This window comes from Rissa tridactyla, chromosome 24 (assembly GCF_028500815.1).
Source record: "Rissa tridactyla isolate bRisTri1 chromosome 24, bRisTri1.patW.cur.20221130, whole genome shotgun sequence".
NCBI lineage: Eukaryota > Metazoa > Chordata > Aves > Charadriiformes > Laridae > Rissa > Rissa tridactyla.
The window spans coordinates 1039143-1059678 of NC_071489.1; the positions used below are offsets into that span (position 1 = coordinate 1039143).

Genomic DNA, 20536 nt, shown 5'->3' on the forward strand with positions numbered 1-20536 from the left:
TTTAGCCTTTTCTTTCCTTTGTATCGAGGACTTTGAATAACTTCCCAACCTCCGCCTTTATGGTAAAATCCCGGACAAGGGATTTCCCTCTCCCTTCTTTTTTTTTTTTTTTTTCTCCCTGCCGTTTTCTTCTTTTTTCCTTCTTTTTTTTTATTCCTTTTTCTATTTTTTTTTTAGCTCTCTCACATTCACCTATGTATTTTTTTCTCTAAAGCATTTCTTTTTTTTGTAAGAATAACTTCCTAATCTGGAGGGGGAATTCTGCTCTCGCAGCCCTGTGCTCAGTGCAGAGGTGAGTATCACTCTTGCTGGTTAACTTTCTATTTGTTACGGAAGTGCTTGGTCTTAAAAAAAAAGGCTATTTTATTTATTTAATTTTTTTTTTGGTAGCGGCAAAAGAGAAGAGACTTCTAAAGGCTTCGCCAAGAAATTATTTAAGGCACTGACAGCCAACACGGGGTGTGTGTGTGTGTGTGTCCCCGCACATCCCACAAACTCCTGCAGCACCGCTGGTTCCTTGCTTATAAACTGCCTCCTTGCCTACGTGGTTCAGCACATTTGGGGAAAACCCTCGTGTTTCTGGGTATTTAAGGATTATCTCCAGCAAAATGTGGCGTCTCCTGTCGCCTCCACTTCGGGGGGAAGCTGCTGCCTGGCAGGGAGCTGGTTCAGCCCGCAGTTGGACCAGCCGTGGGTTTAATAAACTCCTTTTCCTCCCCACCACTCTCTCTTCCTTGACAAGGAACATTAAATAAGTGAGATCACGCTTTGCGGGCTCTCCAGTTGCGATTTGCTCAAGAGTCGTGAATTCTAGACCATTAACTGGTTTGTTGTTCCAGTTGTTGGGGGTTTTCAGCCCTCCAAGGGAATTACAGTAGAAAACGCCAACTTCTCACCCAAAACAGCGCTGGCGGACAAAGCAAACTTCCCTAAAGTTGGGGACTAAACCTTTGCCTTACAATGGGTGCAGGCATCAGTTTACATCAATCTAATAGGAGGAGAAGATCCTCTGCTGGCAAAGCTGGGGAAAAATATAATGATATTCCAGGCATTTAACTATTCCCTGCACCGAGCCTGGGACCTGCCTTCGTTGAAACTGAAAGCTGCCCCAGATGATTTGTATATTGGATGAGCTGAAGTGTCGTAGACATTTTTATTCGCATCCATTTACCACTTTTCCATGTTAATTTTTTTTTTTGCCCCCCCCGGCTCCTACGTATTCCATTTTACTACCCTCTTATATAGATACATAGAAGTTGTCTTGTACACTTATATATCTATAAGGTGCCTATAGACGTGCATTTTCCGCATCAGAAAAAGGGGCCGGGGCAGGTTTCAATGATATATAGCTACCCCGAAATAACAGTTCTGTGGGCTTTCCAAAGCCTGTCTCTATTTTATTCCCCGTGTCATGTATCTATATATTTATTCTAAATACTTCCTTTTTGACCCTGGCAGCTAACTTCTTGTTCCAGTCACCGCAACTCCTTACAACTCCCACCCAATTTGGGGGGGAAACTCAGTTGAGCAGAAACGCTGAGCCATGACGGGATCTGTTTTTCCAACCTCCACACGCACAAGGAGACCTTTTAATTCGCTTCCCTCCCGCCCCCCTTTTCCAGGCAGAAAGATGCAATCTATATGTTGCAGGCTCTTTTTTTTTTTTTTTTTTTTTTTTTTTTTTGCCCGATTAGGGTTAAATTTCTGGGAGAAAACTGAAAGTGGGTCTAAATCCTTCCCATCCGAAACGTAAATATTTTGCTGGGGCCATCACGCTGGGGCTGTTTTAATGGGGTTTATTTTTATTATTATTTTTTTATATATATCTTGAAGAGGGGAGGCTGGCAGGGTAGGGGAGAAAGAGCCTGTTCAAGGGGGAGCCGCCAGCCGAGCTCAGCCCCGCGGGCTGCGCAGGGGAGAGATGAAATGCGGGAGGAGGGGACGGGGAAATTTTATATCTCATGCTTGGGGGAGAGGGGTTGCGATGGCGTAAAAAAAGGGAAGAGGAGGAGCGCAGGGATGAATCCCCCAAAACAGGGCGGGGGGGGCGGAAAGAGCAAAGCACCGAAATGCAACTCAGAACTTGGGGTTGTTTTCCCCGGGCAGTGAGTGATGCTCATCCGAGACAGTCATTAGCATAAGATGTCGATCCTATTCACTACACTAGACAGTGACCTTGAACTGAGACAATCTTGCTTTTCCAGCGTCTTTTTCTCTCCCTCTTTTTTTTTTTCTTTTTTTTTTTTTTTATCGGGAGCTGTTTGGTTGGGTTTTTTTCCCGGCTCCCATGGGCAGGGAGTTTTCCCGGCTTCTTCCCACCAGCATTTCCCGAAAACTGCTGGTGTAACTTCTGGAGGTGGGGAAAAAAAAAAAAAATATATATATATATATATAACCCTCCCCGAGGATTATTAAATATCTGCGTCGAAAAGGTCTCTCTACCTGAAAACTGGGAGTCCTGAAAAAGAGGAAAGACTCAGAGATTTAATTTTTTTTATTTTTTTTTTGCTGGGCTGGGCAGCTATTTTGGGGGGAGGGTGGAAAAAAAAAAAAGGTGGGTTGTTGAAAGCAATATGAGGTAGAAAAGGGGATATATTTTTGACGCTGGGGGTGGGATGTGCGCGGAGGAGGCTGCCTAAAGCAGCGGTACCAGTGTCCCAAAACAGGAGGACTCGGCTCAGGCTTTCGTGTTTAAGCACCGCTTAGAAAAGACCAAGCGAGCGCTCAACCTGAACCGGGAAATGCATTTTTAATGGGGAAGAAATTCCCAGGGAAAGGCGGCAGCTTTGCTTAAGAGCCCTTAGGATTTTTTTTCTTTTTTTTTTTACATACATCTATATATTTTTCCTTCCCTTGGACCTGCCTGCAGCAGGAGCAGCGCTGAGCTGGGGAGCCCCGCTCAAGGCCACCAAGAGCAGGGAGGGACCCTCCGCGCCGTGCGCCGGTTAATGTATTTCTGAGCACGGCTGTAGCGTCTCCCAGCTCTTAAAAAAAGAAAAAAAAAATAGAATAAATAAAGGAAGCGGGGGTGCTTTCCTCCCTCTCCCTTGCTGCGATGCCCATGCTGACATTATCCCTCCACGCAGGAGTTTGTGGTTCACTTGCTCCGCAGCTCAGCCCTGCAGCCGCTTGCCCGCATGTTTCCTTGAGGGTAAAAGTGAATTTGTATTCATTTTCTTTTTCTTCGTGCCCGGCAAAAAATCAAATTGAATAAAGAGGAAAAGCCCCAAATACCCGGAGACTCCTCTGAAGCAAAAATGTACTTTTCCGAGGTCCGGTGGAGAACAAAGCCGTGCAGCACCCGGGCACGTCTTACATGGGGAATTTTCCAAAGAAAAGAGCAAGGTAGAGGAAGGGTTTTTCTTTTAAAAAAGAAAAAAAAAATAAAAGAAAAAAGCAGCAAACAAAGCCAATTCAGATGGCAACCTCCGGGGATCACGTGCTCATTTTTTATATAAACTATTCCTCCCCACGCTTGCCCAGCGTTGCGAGCGCTTCTTCTGCAGCAGCGAGAAGACAACTCTTGGAGAAATTGCAAGCGGCTTCTTTTGCACTTGTACCTGCAGGGAGAAAAATTCCTTGGCAAGGTTTTAAAAAAAAAAAAAAAAAAAGGGCTAAACTTTCATTCTAGCAAAAATATTTCTAGTAGTCGTATTTCTGCCTAGGAAGGTATGCACGTATCTCTGCGAGGGATGGATGTAGCGTATCCATAGATGTGCCAGGGAGAAAAAGGGTTGGGAAATATAGAAAATAGGTTTTCCACCTTCGGGAGCTGTCCATGGAAGAGGGAAAAGGCACCTAAATGAGTTATTTTATCGGCACCTGATTTTTCTTGCAGGGCTGGGATAGGGGTTTAAGATGAAGCCCCAGTGTTTTTGCCAGATGAGGCGGATGGAGGGGGGGGGGGAATTGATGTTACGCTTGAGAAATATCCAAAATATCGGTGAGGGAGGTTGGTTGCTGGCTGGGAAGGCAGCAGTTGGGGAGGTGCGGCTGCACCCGCCCGGCTCAGCCTCCGCGGAGCGCCTCCGCCCCCGCGCAGCGGTTTTACCTCTACAGGAATATTTACGGTACTTTGCAGAGTCAACCTGGCAAGGGGAGCGCTGGGGAGTTGCTTAAGGCAGAGAGGAATGCAAAGCCATGCAAAAATCCAGCAAACGGGGTGGGCATTTTGCTTTCTTAAAAAATAAAAAGGGGGAGGGAAGAAGTAAGGAAAAAAGAAAAAAAAAAAAAGAAAAAAGAAAAAAGGAAGAGGAAAAAACCGCCCCAGGAAAAAAAAATCTAAATAAAACACCCTTTGCGTGTTCCCGGTTTCCATACGATGCACCTTTCCCAGCATTTTTTTCTTCCTCAAGGCGGTTATTTTGCACTGAAAGAAGCCAATATTGATTTTTTTTTTTCATGCCTTGTATTCCTTTGCAGCAGCTCTTTTCAGTATGACCAGGAGAAGACGATGGGTGGGAGGGAAGAAGAGCTCTGTGGTGTTACGAGGGCAGAATATATTGCTATAAGGTGGCGAGGAACCAGCTCCGTGTGTGAGTGTCTGCGTGTACCTCTGTTTCCAGGGGTGGGGAGCAAAGAAACTGGGGGCGGGGGAGGGGGGAAGACTATAATTCTTATTCTTTCCCAGAAACCAAGCAAAAGAAATGAGATTTGAACATTTATTCTATACGTGCGCGCGCCTTGGTGCATATGGAATATATACCGGGTAAATTAAGGCTGTATATAGTCGTGTTCTTCTGGCTGCTTTATTCGACACAGATCATTAATAAAAGCAATTGAGGATTATTAAAAAAAATCTTCCATCCCTTCTTGAGAGAGTGGCAAGAGCCTGGGAAGAAGCTGCATTTCCCCAGCCCACGACAAAGCCACCTAGTCGGAAAGGAGTCGGGGGGGAAAAAAATGGTAATAATAACATTAAAAAAAGAGTAGAAAAGGTCGCAAATAGCCTCCAAGTCTCCCATCCCACCGCGCGTAAATATGAGCCTGTTGCGGGCACCATCATTCGTCTCCTTAAAAAGCCCGTAAACTTTATATGACACAATATCTAATAGTAATTTATTGGGGAGATATTGTAAATTCGAACTGTTTTAGTTAATAAAGGAGCTAATTAATGAGAACCAGCCTCGCTTTTGCGGGTGGTGGCGGGCCCCGAAGTGTTGCCGGGGGAGGGGCGCGCAGCGGTTTTGGGGCAAAACCCGCGCCTATCGATTACTTTATGCTAAATATGACATTTTAGGGCGCTTCGCGATTCTCAAGCCAGCGCTGGGAGCCATTGCCTTTTTTTTTTTTTAATAAAATGCTTTATGGGATTTTTTATGATTTTTTATGATTGGGGGGGGGTGAAGAAGGCCGGGGGGGGGGAAGAAAAGGCGTAAAAAGGCGGAACTTGCTGTTGTGTTTTGTCTCGGCTGCCAGGGGAGGGGAGGGCCCCCCCCCCCCCGCTTCCAGCGCAATTTGGGGCTCACGTGACCCCCCCGGACCAATGGGGCCGAGCCGTCGGTTTAACTATGTTTAATGTCAGATAGCAATAAAGTAGAAGCTTTCGGTCAGGCCCGCGGAAATGGGCGAGCACAACCTCCTTAATCCCGGCTTTGTGGGACCTCTGGTGAACATCCACACGGGAGACACCTTCTACTTCCCAAATTTCCGTGCCTCCGGAGGGCAGCTGCCCGGTTTGCCTTCCCTCTCTTACCCCCGACGGGATAACGTCTGCTCCTTGCCCTGGGCATCCTCGGAACCCTGCAACGGGTACCCTCAACCCTACCTGGGCAGCCCCGTCTCCATTAACCCTTCCTTCGGTCGAGCCTGCGACCTCGCCCGGGTGGAGGAAAGCAAATGTTATTACCGGGAAACTTGCTCGGAAACCAGCGGGCTCAAGAGGGAGGAGAGGGGCAGGGACAGTGCTTTGCTGCCCCTCGAATCCGGCCTCCCCAATGGCATGGGGGGCAATTTCAGCAAATATGACTATCCCAGCGGCGAGGCGGTGCCCCACGACCCTCCGTCCTGCCAGTCCTTGGAGTCAGACTCCAGCTCGTCCTTGCTCAATGAAGGGAATAAAGGCACGACCGGAGAAGCGGGGGCTTTGGTGTCCCCCCTGAATCAAGGCAGCACTTTAGGCACCGGTGGTAAGACCCGGGATAAAGGGTTTGGGGAGGTCTCGGGGCCGTTTGTGAGGAGGGGAAGGGGGGGTTTGCTTGGAAACTTGCCGGCTTGGGGCTCCTTCGTGGTGTAATTCATGGGCTCAGCGGCGTGTCTATGTGTGCTGAGACCACTAGGGGTAGCACCGAAATCCCTAATGTTTTATTAGGTGGTGCTTCTTTTAAAAGAAAAGGCTATAAACATGTAAATATCCCATAAAAAAAAAAAAAAAAAAAGAGAGAGAGCGAGAGAGCGAGAGAGTCGGGTGGTGGTTGCGCATCCCTGCGCGGCGCGGAGGGCTGGCGGAGCGACCGGGCGGCTTTTTGGGGACATCGCAGAGGTGTGTCTACCTAAGGGAAGGGGGGGAAAGGGAGGGGGGATGCTTAAAAAAACACCACAGCCTTCAAAGATGGCAATGGGGTGCAGGTTTCTCCCTGCTAGCGGGGCCGGAGCCATTCCCGAGGGGGGTCCCGGGTTTGTCGCCCGCTCCCTGCGCGTCCTTTGCTCCGTGCACCGGTTATAACGCTCCCCTACCTTCCCCTTCCTCTTCCTCCTGTGCCCGCCCTACGCATCACCCTGGGAGACAGCTGGGAGCATCCCTAAGCCCCCACAGCGGGGAGACAGCGGAGAGGTGCAGAAGAGGGTGCTGCGGGTGCCCCCTTTTCTTTTTTTAAAGGGGGGGGGGGGTTGGGGGTTGGTTTTTCTTTTTCCTTGCCAAGTGCTCAACTCTCGCTCCCCCTTTGCCAGGTGCTCCTTGGTACCCGATGCACACACGGTCCCGGAAAAAACGAAAACCCTATTCCAAGCTGCAGCTGGCAGAGCTGGAAGGGGAGTTTATGGTCAATGAATTCATTACTCGCCAAAGAAGGAGGGAGCTCTCAGACCGATTAAACCTGAGCGACCAGCAGGTGAAGATCTGGTTCCAGAACCGGCGTATGAAAAAGAAAAGACTCCTCCTGAGAGAGCAAGCCCTTTCTTTCTTTTAAAGTTTTAGAAGCGTCCGTGTCGGGTATTAAAAAGATAATAATAATAATAATAATACAACCAACAAAAAAAAAAAATCCCACATAGACTGTCTAGCGTTCACCCGAGCTCCCGGGACTCTACCTGACCACCCTTAATCCCCCCCACCCCTCCCTTCCCAGAAATCAATGAATAAAGAAAGAATATTAATAAATAACCAGTTTCCCTTAAAATATGAAACCCGACAGCGAGAGAAAATAATAATAATAAAATAATAATAATGCATCTTCTCCACCGGGACCGCGGGGGTACAGACGGCTTCCAGAGATGCTCGGCGGGCTGAAGGGGAGGTTTTGAGTGCGACTTTAGCGGCTTTTCCTTTGCCAGCAGCACAGGTAGGGTTTCCGTGCAGCGCCGGGCACCGTCGGGGCCGTCGGGGGCCGCCGGTCCCGCTCCCACCCCCCCACCCCCGCCCCCGCCCCCGCTTCCACCTCCGCCCGGCTTCGGTTGACGGCGAGACCGGGGTTGAGGGTGCTGAGGGTGGATCCTGGACCTTCTCCTGGGCTGCCACGCTGGGTTTAGGGCTGGTTTGGTGTTTAGTGGGAAGGCGGGAGGAGTAAACAGCAAAAAAAAAAGGATTAGGGAAAAAAAAATTAAAAAGGGGGGGAAGGGAATGCGGAATGTTGTCTTAAAGGACCTGCCCCGCATCCTTATGGAAGAAGCTTCTTTTCAGTGCACGGTGTGACCCAAAATGTGTTTTTTCTCAGTCTAAATTGAGGGTTTGCGGCTAATCAGGATCTCTAGGTTGAATCAGGATCTCTAGGCTTAATCAGGATCTCTAGGAAGAGGCGAGAAACAAAGACTGTGTATATATCCGGTGTATATGGTATATAGCTATATAATAAATGAGGTATGTGTATCACACTATGTCCCTATAGATACGAGGCTTTGCTGCAGGCGGTGGTGTTGTCCTCAACGCCAGAATGTCACAAGGAGAAGGAAAAACGCGCACACACGCACACACACACACACCCCCCAGAAAACCCTCCCAGGAAAAAATAATCTGAATTTCCTTCCACGTAAACTGAGCCTTTCGGAGATTGATTTTTTTTTCCCCTCTCGAAATTCACAGCGTTTCCCTGCACTACCCCAAAATCCTATCCTTCCTCTTAAACAAAAACGATGTTTCTTTGCAACAGCTCTACTGACGGAGCATGGATGCTGTTTTGCTGTGTTTATTGATGACAACGTAGGAAAATAGGTAGAAAAATTCCTTCTTTTTTGTACCCTCCGGTGATAACCGCCTGTTGGAGCCGGAGCGAGTGGCATCTCTCCTTCCCTGGGACAACTCGGATGATGCGCTTTGTCGCCTGGGTGCTATTTTCTCAATTATAAAAACTGTGGGCTTGGGGTTTTCTTAAGGAAATATATCTCATCCATCCACGTCTCCCTTTCCCAGCTGAGCACCAGGTAAAAAAACCTGCAGGTTTTTAGCAAGGGCGATGTTTTCTTTACCTCCTTAAAAATTCCTGATAGGACTTGTCTCTTTGGGGCACGGGGTGGGGGTGGGGGTGTGGAGTGTGGGGGGGTTGGCTCCCTAAAATCCTGCCTGGCTTTTTCCCTTTCAGGGCAGTAGAGAGGGGCCTGGTAGGATGCGGCGCGTTTTCTTTGTACATGTGCTGGGATTTCATGGAGAAAACCCACCAGTTTTCGCGATTCCCCGTCAGGTCTGTGTTTTAAGGCACACTTAGGTCGGGGAGAAGCGAGGCCGGGAGAAGGGGAGGGTAAAACGGGGGGAGCAGCAGGTTTAGGGCCCTGGGGAGCTTTGCCTGCACAGGAATTTGTAATTCAGGATAAAATGGGGGCAAAAAGAGGAATTTTTAATTCAGGTTGAAGGGGGAGAGGGGGGCGGCGGTGCTGCAGCCCGGTGCTTTGCCACGCCGCGCTTTGCTCCATTCGTTTTATATCGGAGGGGGGATTAATTTTATGGCAAAGCAGCGTTTTCTGGGAAGTCTGGATGCTCACCACGTGCTCCCGCTTCCCCGCGTTCATGGTCATGACCAGCAGCGCCGAGGAATGCTTTTATTTACGAGCTGCAAAGGATGGAGCCGACTCCTTAAAAAAAAAAAAAATGCCTCCCTGGGCTGAAAGGAGCCTTTTCCTTCGGTTTTATTCCTGCAGGATCATCCAGCAGACCCTCCTCCCTCCATCCCTATCCCTTCCCCGGCTGCTTCTCCTTATTTCCCCCCCCCTTCTTTAAAAAAAAAAAAAAAATTAAAATTCCCAACCCGGGAAATGTCACAGCTTTATTTCCTTCCGCCGCTTTTTGCAAAGAAAAGACACCCCCCCTTCATCTCCTCCTTCTGGGCCAGGGTCCCCTTTTGCCCCCTCCTCCCACACAGAAGAGCCGTCGCGGAGGGTATCGCCTGTCGCGATGCTGTGCAATAAAGCCTAGGATGTGTTAAAACACACGTATATAGAGATGTAGCTGTAGATGCTCCGGCTCCACCATGTGCAATTAAAAGAGGAGGGCGATGTGGAGGAATGCAATGTCTCGGGGAGATTTTTGGCGGGAGGGGAAGGGAGATTTTTGGGGGGTGGGAAGATTCGGGAGGGGGGGGAGATTTGGGGGGGGTTGGTTGTGGCTTTGGGTGTTTTCAGAGCACCTTTGCCGCTGCGTCGCGGGGCTGAAGTGGTTCCGCGGATGGTGACTTCGGGCTGTGCAGTGTTGTGGGGACCGGGGGCGGGGGTTGTAATTCCACGGGAAAAAGGACCAAATCCACCCAGGTTTTGCTGAACTGAGCTCCCAATCGCCTCCCCCCAATCTCAACCCCCCCGCCCCCATCCCCGGCACGGAGGCAGCGGTGGGGATGGAGGCTGGAGTCTGAGGAAGGCAGAAATGAGGGTGAGTTACAGTGGGATGTCAGAAATGCTGTGTTGGATTTCAATCCCACCATCCCCAAAAAACAAATCAATCCGTTTCGTTATTCTTCACCCACCGAGGGGCACTTCTACCCCCGAAAAAAAAAAAACCACCTACAAAAAACAACAAAAACCCACACCAAAACCCCACCGTCCTCCCCAACACAAAGGCCAAGACACCAGCAGCAACCCCTAGAGAAAATGCCGAAGAAAATGAAAATATATGCAATATTCTCTTCCAGATTGCTTTAAAAAGGCGGCTCGGTGGGATTTCTGTTTGTTCTGTGTTTGTTCTCCGTGTTCGTGGCATCGTTTTTTCGGCTTGTACCCCTTAGTCTAGGTTCTCGCGGTTGTTAATATGCATCCTTCGCGGTAGAGTTCATATGTAATGTTTCTTACCTCAAGCTATTCTATGTAGGGTCTATGCAAATGTCTGTTATAGCACGTTCTGGCTTTATATAGTCATGTAAAAAGTCGCTTCACAATAATAATAATAATAATAAAAAAAATAATGTATTATTATGTGATTTCTTGATAATAAATAAAATTGCCCAAACATCTACTTGGTGATTTACTGTTTGCTATTTAAAATCAGTATTAACTTGCAAGGTTAATAAAAGAGGAACAAAAAAAAAAAAAAATATATTGGCCAGCCTTGCCTTCTGTGGCTTGTAGATCATCTTTTGGTAAAAAAAAAAAAAAAAAAAAAAAAAAGTAATTAAATGAATGTGTAAAATGCGTTGTAAAAGGAGAGAAATATCGCTTGCTGCGTCGCTCTAAATATAATTAGAAAAATCCTGGGGAAACAAGAAGCATAAGTTAATCTCCAAATTGCTGGTTTAATGAGAGTTATGCTCGTGCGCGTAGCATTAATGGGAAGCAAAACTCAACCGAGGTGCTTTTTTTTTTTGGCTTTTATTTTTTTTGGTAAAGAAGCTTGAATATGGGCTAATTGGGATTCTTTTGTCTCTGGTGGAGGGTACAGGGGGACTAGACCTCTCCTGGAAGCAGCTCCCAGCCCAAGGGGCTCCCACCGCCCCTGTGTACGTATGGGAAATGCTACAGGGATGGATTTCCTTATGGATACCGAAGGAACGGCCAAGAAATCCTGGGGACGGCTTTAAGATGGGAATGAGACGTGAAAGCGCAGCTCTTAAATTGGAAATATATTAGACTGGGTTTAGATTCGGGCATGTTGATGCTTATTGTTATGGTTATGGTTATTAGGACCAGCGTTATTGCGTTTCTTCGGCGTAAATTCGCGGCAAATTCATTTAACAAGAGGGAAAAAAATCACCCCGTCAGGCCAATTTAAATAAATTAGATTATGTATTTCCTCGATCTCTCTCCAAGCGGGTATTTATATATAATGGATTCTCTGCTTTTTCCTTTCGGGGGAGATGCCATACTCTTCGCCGAGGCAGCAAAAAAAAAGAAAAAGCTTTTAGAAGATCGATAAGGGGGTTTTATTAAAGAAATGCCAAAGGAAACCATGGTGTGGTCTACAGCAAATTTACTGATCCTTCCCCGGGCCCTGGCCCTATCCAGCCCCAAGCCCAGTAACCCCCAGTTTAGCCCACCCTCCAGTTTGGGCGCCCAGGAAGCCACCGACCCGAGCCTCAGCCTGCTAGAGTTGATTTTTTTCTGCGAAAAGAACGCGATTATGATAAATTAATATATTTTTTCCCGGCTTCCTCAGGCAGGATTCCCCAACAAAGGACGGGTGCCCTTGGGGTCTTCCAAAATTACAAGAATATTTATCCAGTCCTGAGCAGTTTAATTTTTTTTTTTTTTCAGAAGCTGCTTGATTTGGACAGGAGAAGGAGGAAGGAGGAAAGCAAACATTTCTATAGGAATGGGCCCCGTTTCTGCTTCTTCCTTCCTACAGCAAACCCCAACCGCTCATTCAGAGAGATTTAGGCTTTGGGATATGAAGAAGCGGCAGTGGGGGAAATCCGCAGGGCTTGGGGTGTCTACAGCGTGAAAATTCACGGTTTTTCCCGCAGTAGTTACTTTTTTTTTTGCTTTTTTTTTTATTATTATTTTTTAAACACGGGTGCACACACTTCCCCTCTGTTTCTCCTCCTCCGGGAGAACGTACGTACACGTATGCTGTACAAGCGAACTCAAGTTAGACTTTTGTCCACTTTTATTTCCTTCTTTCTATGTCCCTGCACCAATCTGGCAGGAAAACGGGCAGGGGGAGGAATTACGCCTAACAGGTCTGAGTGCTATAGGGTGACATAAATTGTATATATTGTAAGGCGGTTCACCTTGAACAGGAATAGTTGGATTTCAAAGACATTCGAACACCCGCGAAAATAGATAAAACTTATTTATTACCAGAGAGCGGATAGAACAAATTGTTGCTTCGCCATAAAATCTGTATTATTTCTGGGCCGGTTTCTTTTATTCAGCAGCGTATTTCATTGCTCCGGCTTTAAAATGAATTCCTTAGCGAGGGGAGAAAACCCTCATCTCTTTAATTGCGAGGAATATTTCTACGGTTAATGACAAAGACCGAGGTGCTATTTCACAGCTACTGCAAAAATCGTAGAGAATATTAATGCGTGAGGGTCAATTTGGGGGATTTATTCCTGTTTCGGTACTTTCAGCGTATGCTCAATATAGGAAATAGAATGCGTAAAGCGGGAATACAAAAGGGGTATTTTTTTTCCTGAGCCAGGAGATATGTTCTTGATACCTTTGTGCTGAAGAAATATCTGATTTCTTCGAACCCCCCCTGCAAAACCCGACCCGACTTAACGCTCAGCTCATTTCAAAGCCATTAAGAGCCGCTTTAAGCAAAGTTGAATCAAACAATCCACGAGCGACACCGAAAATCGGGTCAAGAAAGTCAAAATGAGTTTCTCCCGCCCCTCGTTTTCTCACAACGCGCTTTTTTTTTTTTTTCTCAGCCAAATCGGGGTTTTCACACCCCAACGCAGGCGGCCCCAGAGGCGGTTTAGGAGGAAAAATAGGAAGAATTAAAAGTGTAGGAGAAAATAAACTCGGCCACGCTGCCGACACCCAGGTTGCTGCTTTTGCCTGGAGGGGAGGGACCTGGAAAGTCTTTTTTTTTTTTTTTTTTTGCCTTCCTATACGCCCCCCAAAATAAAAAATAAAGGCGTAGCCTATATAGCAGGGAGCGCTATAGGCTGCGGGCGCGTATAGGTGTCCGCGGGTGTGCGTGGGCTTTGTCTGCGCTCCAGCCCCTTCGGACCTGGCCAAAAAGGAGCTGCAGAAAGAGGTGAAAAGAGGGTGGGTGCCGTGGGGGGAGGTTGATGGAGGCGAGAGGTTGGGGGGGGGGCACCTTTAATTGCCGGGCATTGCCCTAGGGGTGCGGCGGTGGGTGCTGGTGGCGTTCCACACGGGAGACCTGGGACTCATAAGCGCAATAAGGATTTGGGCTTCACTCCAGCATTTTAGAGATTCCCGTGTCCATGCGTGGAAATATTTGGCATTCCTGCCTCAACCCACCCCTCGAAGTCCCCCCAAAACCAGACAAAAGCAAAGTACCCCCTCGCAGCTGCATTTTACAGGGCTTGCAGCTTAAAGTATTACAGCAATTAACAATAAATATAATAATTCCCATTAAAGCCAGAAGAATGACTGGATTTCCTTCTCCCGGTCTGTGTGTGGCTCAGGCTCCGTCCTTTTGGCTAATTCCGTGATATATTAACTGTTTGCTTTCCTCCCCCGTGCTATTATAGGGACTGTTTTCAGCCACATGTGTCCCCCCCCCCGCCCCCTTATCATTAATATGCCAGTGCGTTCTTGCCGAAGAATGCCTTGGTTTGGTTCCGAGTGGGGGGTTCATAAATATAAAATAAACACAGAGTGGGAATAATTAGCAGCATTTATCAGCATATGGCCACCCACCCCACTTTGAAACCTTCCAGACCCTGCGAGAGGAAAATGAAGTACATCGCAAGTAATTAGTTTTAAGCAAATCATTTCAAATGGAAACTTATAGGTAAAGCCTAATGAAGTGCAGAAGGAGGGGGGGGGGGAAGCCTCTTTTTTATTGCTTGGTAGGTAGCAAGTAGACACAGCAATATTTTACTGTTGAGAGAATAAATTAATTAATATATCTGTAGCTAGCAACTACAATGGCTCCATGGATGACTGCATTTAAAGGAGATATATGTATCCAGTCTCATTGGTGTTGTTAACAAGAGTGATAATAAAGATGAAAAGGATAAGAAAGATAAAAAGATCAGTCGGCTTGTACTCCTTACTGCGGCTAAATTGCGCGGATTTTCTAATGGCTGCGTCTTGTTGACTCTCCACAAACTCTTTCTTTTTTTTTTTTTTTTTTTTTAGCGTCAGACTTCATTAAGTGACTTTATTTTCGTGTTGCTCAAATAGGAAATAAAGATACGCTCCCCTCGCACCCCAATAAATCTCCTATTAACTATCCTTCTCTGCCACTCAAGGGAAGGGGGGCTCTCTCTTCTCCCTATTTCAGGTTTAAAAAAAAATGACTATTTTGGAAAATAAAGTATTTTGCCTGCTTTTGTCAGTGAGGAAATGTAAATATTATTTCCCTATGCTTTTCTGGTACCAGAAAAATGCAGAAATCTTATATCTCCCGCAGTCAGAGTAAATCACATTTAGCCCGTGTTTTGGTCTGGCTGGAATATGAGAGCATGTGCCTCAAATCCGCGTTAAAAATCTACCTGTAATTTTTTAAGAGGGTTTGTGCTTTAATTTTAGGCTTGGGTTAGCCAAACACCGCCACAGAGAACATATAAACCATCAGGATATCTCATTATAAAAGCGTTTGCCAAAATTAATTTATTTCAAAGGGAAAGCGTATTAATATTCATTTTTGCAGCCAGTACACTCCTGTGCCTCCCAAACCTACACGTCGGGTGGAGAAGTGTCGATAATTACAGAGAGTGTGGAAATTCATTTTATTTTTATGATTAACCAGTAAACTATTATGAGGTGAGACCGAGACGCTGCTAAAGGAGAAAGCATTTAAAAAATTAGGTATGGAAAAGTACAGTGTGAGACCCAAGGTAGCAATGAGGAATGTCGGGCCGGGCTTCACGTCCGGTAAAATGAAGGGGGGGGAAAAAAAGGAAAAGGGGAAAATGAAAAGGCCGTACATACCTCAAATCAAAATATTTTAAGGCAGAAATAACCTATAATGTTGTGTTTTCATAGATGGTGTGGGCCAGGGTTTTTTTTTTCTTGGCTGAAAAATAAAGCCCGTGGGGTTTTGCGGGGATCTGGGGGGATAAATTCGGGGGGCGGGGGGAGTTGGTTGTACGTGAACACCCCCGTGGAGTGGAGAGCCCAGTGCGGAGCCCCGGTGTGGAACTGGGGAGCAAGGCAGGACCGTGTCCCCCCCGCCCAGCCAAGGACTGACAACTCATCGCACCCACGGCCAGGGGGGACACCTAAAGCAATATTGAGATTTTTTTTTTTTTTTTTAGCCAGTTGTGCTGATTTGGGGGGGGGGGGGCGGGGGGCTGGCGGGACCACAGGGCTTTTCCTTTGGAGTTTCCCCCGCTGTTGTTCTTTACACCTCATCTCCACCCCCCCACCCCACAAAAAAAAAAAAAAAAAATTCCCACATTTTCAACTTCCAGCCAGAGCCCAAACATTGACTTTATGGGTATTTAAACCAACCATCTTCATCTGTAATTGTGGATGAAGAGTATTTATTGCTCCGGTGGATAACTAGATATATAATTATCTCTTTATAGAGAGACTGTGAAATAAAGCATCTGTCTCTCCCCCCAGACAGACACAAAGGCGGGTGAACACCGACAAAGTTACACATCTGCACAACCACTTCATTTTTATTTTTTTTTTCCCCCCCAAAATGCATTCATCAAAGTCCGAGGAACCTCTCCTCAAACTTTAAAAAAAAAAATCCCCCTAACCCAATGAAATGGCTCTACCATGGATTTATTTTTTTTCTTTTTTCTTTTTCCTTTTTTTTTTCCTTTCCCGAATGTGGCTAAAGAAAATACCTATTTGCAAAGAGGAGCCGCGTTGGCTGCCGCGGTTCCGCGTTGTCCCCCCCCCCCTTTTTTTTTTTTAATAGGGGAAAAGGGATTTTGGGGATTCCGGGGGGAAAAAAAAAAAAAAAAAGGTGGTCGGGGAAAAAAATAAAAATGTGCTGTGGGATTTTTCGGTGCCCCTAAGGGCGGGTGGGGGCGGGTTGTGGGAATGGGGGTGCGGTGGGGTGAAAGGGGATTTCTCGGCGAGGCGAGAGGGTCTGCTTGACTAAAATGAGATTTTCTTTTAGGCAGCGGATAAACTTGTCTTCACCCACCCCCACCCCCCCCCCCGCCCCCGTCCCTCCAAGATTGCAGATACATTTTGCAACTTTTGATTTTTGGGGGGGCTCCGGGACAGGAGCTGCCTCGAACTCACCCTCACACACACACACACCCCCAAAACCCATATTATATTTTATTTTACGTGATTTTATCCTTCCTCCCCTCCGCCTCCGCGGCCGCGGAGGGTTGCCCGCGCTGCGCTGCCCTCCGCGGGAGGAGCCGTCGGGGCCGCCCGTCTGGGTGGGCGGGGGCCGCCCCTCGCAAAGTGAAGGTCAAGTTAAGCCTCCAGCCTCCCCTCCGCGGCCCGTCCGCGCCGCTCCGCCGCGGCCCCGCGGGCAATGCCATTGCCGGCGACCTGCCCGCTCAATGCCGCAACCCTGATTTTTATTAAAAACCCCCTTTTTTCCATCCCCCCCCGCACCTCCGCTGAGGGGCAGAGAGAAGAGCCAAGTGCTGAAATAACAAAGGATAGGGGGGGTGTGCTTTTATGGAGCCTTTTTCTCCAAATCCTGATTTTTTTTCATCCTTTCCCTCCCCCGCCCCAAGCTGGACTGCAGACTTCAGACAAGGCCTTTCCCCCCTTCTCCTTTTTCTTCTTCGTTTTTTTTTTTTTCTGTTGTTTTTTTTTTTTTTCCCCTCCTCTTTTCCCAGCAAGATGCAAACCCGTCTGCCGTGGAGGAAATTAAACATCATAAAGAAAAGCCCAATTAAGGTTTAATGTCTGAACATTACCATTTCCTCCAGAAAACAATGAAGTTCGCTCGGTAAGGAGAGAGGCAGAAAGAAAGAAAAAAAAAAGGGGGGTGGAGGGAGGGAGAAGGGCAGGATTTTTTTGTCTCAAAGAGGGGAAAAATTGGGCATAGCGGGGTAATCATTAAATAAAAGTCGGGGGAGGGGGGATTAGGGTGGGTGTAGGAGATATTTGGGGTTGAGCCAAGCTCGTCTGCTGTCTGCGCTCGGTAAATTGAGTCAAATAATGTGGATTTTAATGCGTAGGCAAAGCTGCTTTCTGCTGGTATTTGACTCCTGGAAAAGGCCTGAGCAGGGGCTGGTCCGGGGGGGGGGGGGGGGGCGGGGGGGGAGCAGAGAGGGGGGGAAAGGGTTAATAACAAATAAGTAATAACCCAGGGAAAGGGGTGAAAAGGGGGGTCGGCTTCTAGCGGGGGTGGATAAAACCCTTTACCTCTTGCCTTGCAAATACGTGGTGCTGTCCTTCCCCTGCCTCCTTTTCTCCTCACCCCACCCGGCGCTGGTTTCACCCCGAACCTTTGAATTCCAGAAAAAAAAAAAAAAAATAAATGGGGAGGGGGGGACCTAAAAAAAACCCCAAAAAACTAAGAGAAGGCAACTCAACGCACCCGAAACGGCGAAATCGCCCAAACCCACCGCGCCTGGGCCGTGGGAAAAGGGCAGAAAGAGGCAAAAGCTTGGTCGGGAGGGGACTGTCGCCACGACTGAGTTTGTGCCTTTGTACCCCACTGTCCCCCCACCCTGAACCCCAAATTTCCAAATCCCACACCCCCCCTGCGAGCGGCGGGTGCTGCCGGTGCCGAGCCGCGCCCGCAGGGGGGACGACACCCCTGAAAATGTGGATATTTCCCTTTTTCAGGGTTTTTTTTTTGCTCTTTCTTTCTCTTCTAACAGGCAGATCTTTGGTAGGGGGCGATGGGGTCCCCCCCTCCGGTCACGGAGATGTGACCTAGATGTGACAATGACCGTCTGAGCAGCCCCGTAACCCTGCGAGGGGACCGAGCATCGCCCGGTGCCGCAGCCCGGCTTCCCCGCACGGCCCGGCTCCCCGCGGCCCCCAAAAACACCGAGAGGAGGAAAAAAAGGCTCCACTTTGCTTTATTTTCCACTTCCGCGAGAAAAAAAAAAAAAGTATTAAATCTCTGCCTTAGGGTCTACTCCAAGGATAAAAGAAATAACTGTGTCGAATACCCAGAGCTGAAAAGGTTGGAAGGAGATTTAGTGTAATGGAGAAGCCAATTTTGCATATACTTGACCTCATTTAATATGAAGAGAAAATTATAGAGTTATTTAAGCAAATCTATGCTCTGCGGGACGGAAATCCATAGAAATATTCAATCAGAATGCATATATGGGTGTAATACAGCAATGAATAAAGATCTATGCGTATTTATGGTGTAAGAGCAAATAACTTACTATTTCTGCTCAGAGTTGCCCGCGCTGCAGAGTCCCAATTTTCTAAGAGAGAAAGAGAGAAAGAGAGCGAGAGAAAGAAAGAGCGAGAGAAAGAAAGAGCGAGAGAAAGAGAGAAAGAAAGAGAGAAGGAAAGAAGGAAGGAAGGAAGGAGACAGAAAGAAAGAAAGAAAGAAAGAAAGAAAGAAAGAAAGAAAGAAAGAAAGAGAGAAAGAGAGAAAGAAAGAAAGAAAGAGAGAAAGAGAGAAAGAGAGAAAGAAAGAGAGAAGGAAAGAGAGAAGGAAAGAAGGAAAGAAGGAAAGAAGGAAAGAAAGAAGGAAAGAAAGAAGGAAAGAAAGAAGGAAAGAAAGAAAGAAAGAAGGAAAGAAAGAAAGAAGGAAAGAAAGAAAGAAGGAAAGAAAGAAAGAAGGAAAGAAAGAAAGAAGGAAAGAAAGAAAGAAAGAAAGAAAGAAAGAAAGAAAGAAAGAAAGAAAGAAAGAAAGAAAGAAAGAAAGAAAGAAAGAAAGAAAGAAAGAAAGAAAGATACACGGAGGGAGCAGAAGGAGGGATTAGATAAGAGTCCGATTATTGGACAGGTTTTTAATTCATAATTTATCTGCTCTCAATACATGAGGTATTTTAAAGCCGGTACCTTATTAAAGGAGAACTCCGGCTACATTAATTTACATATATATTCATTTCAACTGAGTATGGCACCAACAAAATGCTCATCCCCGGTGAAGGTAAAGATGCGAATATCATTTTTTTATTCTGCATAGAGTAAACCAACTTCTTTAAAAGGGATTTCTGTGCCCCAATTCCCCTGCTTCTCCAACCGACAAGAGGAGATGGATGCGGGGGGCATATTTTCTAGGCGAAAGGCATATGGAAAGGCAGGTATATATATACATTAGCTCCATAGGTAGATGGAGAGGGGGAGACACAGGCATTTTTTACCTCCCGCTCCTCCGCCGGCAGCATTTATCTTCCAAAAGCTGGCTATACGTTTGGAAAATGTCACCCCGTGAAGCAGCTGAAGGATTTTGCTTCATTTTATTCTGATTAATGCGGGGATGGAAGAGAGAGCCCAGCGCCGTCGCGCCCTCAATTGCGAATTATTGAAGTTTATCCCCATAAACTGTTGAGATTCGCCTTTGATCAATGGTTATCGGAGGGAAATACATCTAGGTGCTAGGAAATACATCTGTTGGGGGAAAAATATATATAAAAAAAAAAAAAAGGGGGGCACGCGGGAGCCAAAGTATTAAAGTGCAATACTTGGAAATGATTTCCTGAGTATTTAAGGATTAAATACCACGCATGCAAACGTGTGTGCGGTTTTAATAAGGCTGGGGAGGATTAGCCGCCCACCTTCTATATTGAACTTTGCATTTCGGGGCTATTTTCCTAATAAATGGGTTACCCAACAGAAAACACATTTTCCCCGCCACAATTTCCGACTTTTTACACGGTTTTACACATTTTCGTGGCGCTGCTAAAGTTATCAAGAGGGAATGTCTGGCGAATAAAGGAATTTTTTTTTTTTTTAAGGTTTGGGTGTGTTTTATATGTCTTCCTTTGTGTTTAAATAAGGATTTTTAGAGGTTTGGAGCGGAGAGGGGAGAAAGAGAAGGAGGCTGTGGAATAGAAATAGGTGTTGCTTAACGAGCTCCTCTGGGTTTCCTGCCTCCTCTGGGCTGAATTTCGCAGCGGCCCGAGGAGCGGCTTTAGCACGCTGTGAAGTTTTACTCGAATTCCCCAAACCTCGCCTTTTCACATGCTTCAGCAGCCCCCCGCAACTGAGCTGTGCAGAGGAAAAGAAAGTAAATAAATAGATGGAAACACGCAGGCGTTGCTATTCCCCCGGCCTCAGCTGTGGATAAGGCGGGGAAGGACCCGGGGCTTGATGAGAAAATTAAAATTAGTGGGAAGGCCGACCGGCCAAGCGTTGGTTATATTGGTTATTATTAAGCCCAACTCTTCTTAACGCCTCTTCGGCATCACTTCTATTTGAATCCGACACCCGCCGCACATTTTTATCCCAGACAGTCCCAGCCTTGCCTGCG

The 20536-nt window shown here is 47.0% G+C and overlaps 1 protein-coding gene across 1 annotated transcript; it reads left to right on the top strand.

Moving 5' to 3' along the window:
• Positions 1-5563: 5563 nt before the first annotated feature.
• Positions 5564-7127, top strand: HOXC12 (homeobox C12). Its single transcript, XM_054183274.1, has 2 exons — positions 5564-6128; positions 6889-7127. Exons 1-2 carry the CDS (start codon positions 5564-5566, stop codon positions 7125-7127), a joined length of 804 nt encoding a protein of 267 aa, XP_054039249.1.
• The last annotated feature ends 13409 nt before the right edge of the window (positions 7128-20536 follow it).

What these genes read in the sequence shown, in the direction of transcription:
- HOXC12 (XM_054183274.1), top strand. Translation starts at nt 5,564, where the DNA reads ATGGGCGAGCACAACCTCCTTAATCCCGGCTTTGTGGGACCTCTGGTG. An exon ending in CAGCACTTTAGGCACCGGTG is followed by an intron (nt 6,129 to 6,888) that starts GTAAGACCCGGG and finishes CCCCTTTGCCAG; the next exon opens with GTGCTCCTTGGTACCCGATG.